The following is a 4287-nucleotide window of genomic DNA, read 5'->3' as shown; positions in this document are numbered from 1 at the left end:
TCTATTTCTCTTAATGGCACCAAAATCAAATTAGCTTTTTGGAAAGGTATAATACATCCCAGATATACAGTCAGCAGAAAATCCCAGATTTCTTTCTTACATATTACTGTCAAACCATCCTATATAGTCGGCTCTCTAATATGTGATTTCCATCATTTTAAATTTCTACTTACTATATTTCCTTTAACCGGGGGTATATCTGTGTTTTGATTGGGTTGCTATCTTAGAGCTAAGTGTTACTGTAAAATTTTTTAGCAATAATATATGTACAGTCTGACTGGAACTTCAGAATAACCCTGGGAGGCATACATCATCCTCATGATTATGGTTCGGGAATAGAGGCTGGAGGTCGGGACTTGCTCAAGGCCATCCAGCTAGGAAGCTAGGGGTCCTTATTGCGGAGAAATGGGATTGGGCAGGCAGGCAGGATACAAAGTAGGCGATGAAATGATAGGATAGGAGTTCCTGGGACAGAAACTTTTGACAGTAGGAAAACTCTGCAGGTTTCTAAGTGGGAGGGTCATGTGTTTTAGGCCCCTGAGATACACCTGATAACCTTAAGTCAGGATTCACCCCACATCCCCTTTCTAAGTCCCTGTCTCTGTTCATCAATGGAAACAGGATTCCACCGGCCCCCTCCCTAACTCCAATCATTATATCCTGACCTTAAAATACTTCCGTGGTTTCACAGGCATCACCCTCCCCCTGTGCTGCTGAGTCAGCTTCTTCATTGCATTCCACCCTCCCCGAGCTTGCAGAAAAGCACAGAAAGTGTGGACACTTGCTTTAGAGTTATACTGTCTTTATTTTCAATCTGCCAGACCAGGTTGTCTACTCCTGTGCTGGTCAGTGTTGACCTCTGACTGATGGGTGCCAGGCTGTGTCCTGACCCAGGTGGGGGTGCCACGGAGGAGAAGACGAGACCCAGACTTCAGGCAGGTTTAATACAGGGAGACAAGATACACACATGGAGATGACTGGAGCATACTTACAAAGCAACAGGTCAAAGCGATACAGTGCAAACCTAGATGATTAGAAGTCACAGTTCCCGGTCCTCCCTCTCAGTCCTCTTGACTCATTGTCTTCCCGAGTCTCCTTTGACCTCAGTTGGTAGTCTCTTCCATCTCTTTCCCATTGTCTCCTTTCTAGTATCAATAGCTAGACCAGTGTGTAGGAGTTGTTTCCAAGCATGTAGCAGGATTGCTTTAGGACTCTGCTTCAGACTGATCACCCCCAGCTATCAGCTATCTCACAAGGGCTGAATTTGTATTAGCTACATTGCTTCTGAAACCCTGGTCTGAGAGTGCTTCTATGCCTAACCATTTCTTCTCTTGTCCTGGAGCTGTGCTCCTTCGGGATGAAAACTTCAGTCAGGAAGGGATACCAAGCCGCTGAGAGAGATTTTTACAGCCCCGGTAGTGGATTGGTCTGAGGATTTCTGACCCTGGGACAGGAACACTGATGTTCCCCCTCTCCCAGCCTGCTCAATGTCTGTGTCACCCAGAGTGCCTCCAAAGGTCCAGGACACCACTAGTCCGTGGTGAAGTCAGAGCTCGGAGCTCCCTCTGCTTGACTCACACCTCTGTCCGCATTTGTCCCCTCTCCTGTCTCTCGGCCTCTGCGCCCCAACAGGGAGGAGCTCTGATGTCTCAGAATCTGCAGCCCCTTTCCAAAGGCTCTGCGCACAGCTGATGAAGAGAAATAGAAAAGCAGGGGGTCCAGACTGGCATTGAGGGAACTGAGCACCACGGCTTCAGCCCTCCATGGGGGGCTCTTCTTCGTGTAAAACCCCACCAGGTGGGAAATGTTGTAAGGCCCGAAGCACACCAGGAAATTGAGGAGTGTCACGACAGCCAGCCCTACAGCTCTACGCCGCCTCTGAGCCCCCACATGGGGCTGGGTGAGCATGATCCACACGAAGCGCCAGTAGCAGAAGATGGTGATCACCATGGGGACGAAGAACAGGAAGAGGCACAGCTCTAGCCTCACAGGGAGCACCACGTCCAGCTGAGTGTCGGTGAAGTTCTCGTAGCAGGTGACTTCGTTGCTATTCGTGGTATTCTGGGTTGGTTTCCAGTACTGACCGATGATCACGATAGTGCAGTGACCAAAGGACATGATCCAGGCCACCACGGCAGCGATCACTCCATACACAGGCTTGCGGGACAGCTTGTACTGCACGGGGAAGGCCACTCCCAGGTAGCGCTCGATGCTGATGCCCGCCAGGAGCCACGTGCTGCAGTAGATGCTGCTGTAGAAGCCGAAACCCGTGAGGGCACAGACTAACTCGGACAGGTACCAGTGGAAGTCGTTCGCAGCCTCAATCATCTTGAAGGGCAGCAGCAGCAGCAGCAGGAGGTCCGCCAACGTCAGGCTGAGCAGGAGGATGTGGACAGGGGCAGGGTGGGGCTGGCGGACCCGTCCCACGAAGGCCCGTAGCGCCAGGAGGTTGGCAGGGAGACCAGTGAGGAAGATGGCGATGTAGGCCGTGAGGATGAGGGAGTTGCGCCAGTTTGTCATGATGGCTCTGGAAGAGGTTGAGAAAGGACAGGGTCAGGAGGTCCCACTCCCAGCCTGCACCCCCCCGACACCGGTTCAGTATGGGGACATCCTCCCTGGTGCTCTCCCCTTCCCAGGCCAAAGCTTTCTGCTGCCGTGGCGGCTTGCTCATGCCACCTGCCAGAACTGCCCAGAGCAATTATTGACTTTGCCTGGGGCGGGATATTAAGCAGTAGTTATTACGTTTGCCATCATGTGTCTCTGGGGGGAACCAACCCTTGGCTTTCTCCTTCTCTCCTCACAGATACAGGAAGTTACTGTTATCAGCTTCCACCTTTCCTTAAGTTCTTTCCTCAGTCAGAGATCTACGGAGAGAAAAGGCAAGGCTCATCTCACAAGGGGAGGGCTGTGAGCTGTCTCTCGGGAACACGCAGGCCAGGAAAACCCAGGCCGTAAGACCCAGTGCCGGCTCTCCACAGGACCCCAACACACGCCCAGGAAGCAGGTGCCTGACCCCCCAACCCTTCCCCCTACCTCGTCTTCCTCTCCTTTTGCAGAACACAGATTCTCCTCGGCCTTTTTCTCCCCTGACCAATGCCAGGCTCTGGGACTATTACTGAAAAAAGGAAGCTAATGAGGTGTAGGGGAGGGGCCGTGGGGAGGAAGGGTGAGCCTGTATTATCTTTTGGGGCTTGTGCCCTAAAAGATGTTAGGGCATATTCAAGAAAGCCCACAGGCAGCAGCTGGCTCCAGAGCCCAGTGTTTTGGCTATCAGCAGAAGAACTCTTAACGAGGTCACTCAGTTTCCACTTGGCTTGTAACCCTTGCTGCCCAAACACAGCCTGGCCCCTCCATCCTCTCTCTGGGCTTGAGGTCCCGATCTGTTTTCCTCGATCCCACATCCACTGGCTCCTGCCTCCAGGTATGAGCCTCACAGCCAGTTTCTCAGACTTCCGGCAGCCCCCCAGCACCTCCCCCTCCACTCCAGATCCTAGCATCACTTCCCAGAGCACAAGCACTGAGCCAGCTGCCTTGCCTTGTCTTCCGTCCAGAGAGATGGCTTCTTGGGATTAGTCCTGAAGGGAGGTCTGAAAGCTTCTGGAAAAGAGGAACAGGGCTTTAGCCACTGCTGCTGCCCATTTCACACAGGAAAAAATTGTAAGGAACCTGCTGGTAGAAAGCTTTTATACTAGCACAAGTCATGTGACCAGAGAGAGGAAGGTCAGTAATTGAACACTATCTCCTCTCAAACCTGAAGGATGGGGCGCCCGCCAGCATCTTCTTTCTCCCCCCGGAGATCCTCACTCTGACTTCCAAACCCAGCTTCTCTGTCCCTAGGTCTGGAATTATTGTTTCATTCCCAGGCATTTTTCCCGTTTCTCAAGTCTGATGATCTGATTTTCTCTTTTCTAGGCAATGTCTTTTATAATTCTTCTCATTTTCGGAAAAGAAGTTTCCTCCTTCCTTTTAGTTTTCAATTTTTTCTTTCCCGTCTGGTCTTCTGTCCTCTGCCCCCAACAGGTTTCTTTTGCCATCTTGATTGAGACAGATACTGGTTTCACTTAGCCTTAGTCTTGTTCTGGTGGAAGTAGCATGGGATTTAGAGTCATGCAGATGTGGGCTCAAACCCAAGTCCCTTCCCTCGGACCTTGGGGCAGATGAATTTCCTGAATTTTAGCTTCCTTTTCGGTCAAGTGAGGATAGGAATACTTACCTCCCAGGGTTTTGGTGAGGCATGGATGAGATAGCATGTATAAAGCATATGGGCTAGTGCTGAGCACTGAGTGG

The 4287-nt window shown here is 51.3% G+C and overlaps 1 protein-coding gene across 3 annotated transcripts; it reads right to left on the bottom strand.

Moving 5' to 3' along the window:
- Positions 1 to 785: 785 nt before the first annotated feature.
- Positions 786 to 3651, bottom strand: LOC123793884 (free fatty acid receptor 2-like). Of its 3 annotated transcripts, XM_045799914.2 has the most exons (3): positions 3034 to 3092; positions 2776 to 2864; positions 786 to 2527 (listed from the first exon to the last, which is right to left on the bottom strand). In XM_045799914.2, exon 3 carries the CDS (start codon positions 2518 to 2520, stop codon positions 1531 to 1533), a length of 990 nt encoding a protein of 329 aa, XP_045655870.2. In that variant the 5' UTR covers positions 2521 to 2527; positions 2776 to 2864; positions 3034 to 3092; the 3' UTR covers positions 786 to 1530. The 3 variants fall into 3 exon arrangements, with proteins under 3 accessions (XP_045655870.2, XP_045655869.2, XP_045655867.2); XM_045799913.2 differs by lacking the exons at positions 2776 to 2864; positions 3034 to 3092 and adding an exon at positions 3536 to 3651; XM_045799911.2 differs by lacking the exon at positions 2776 to 2864 and having other exon boundaries at positions 3034 to 3513.
- Between the last annotated feature and the right edge of the window lie 636 nt (positions 3652 to 4287).

The sequence above is a fragment of the Ursus americanus genome, chromosome 21 (assembly GCF_024610735.1).
Source record: "Ursus americanus isolate L20-20 chromosome 21, mUrsAme1.1.p, whole genome shotgun sequence".
NCBI lineage: Eukaryota > Metazoa > Chordata > Mammalia > Carnivora > Ursidae > Ursus > Ursus americanus.
Note: the sequence above shows the minus strand (reverse complement) of the source record. Positions and strands in the feature narration are given on the sequence as shown.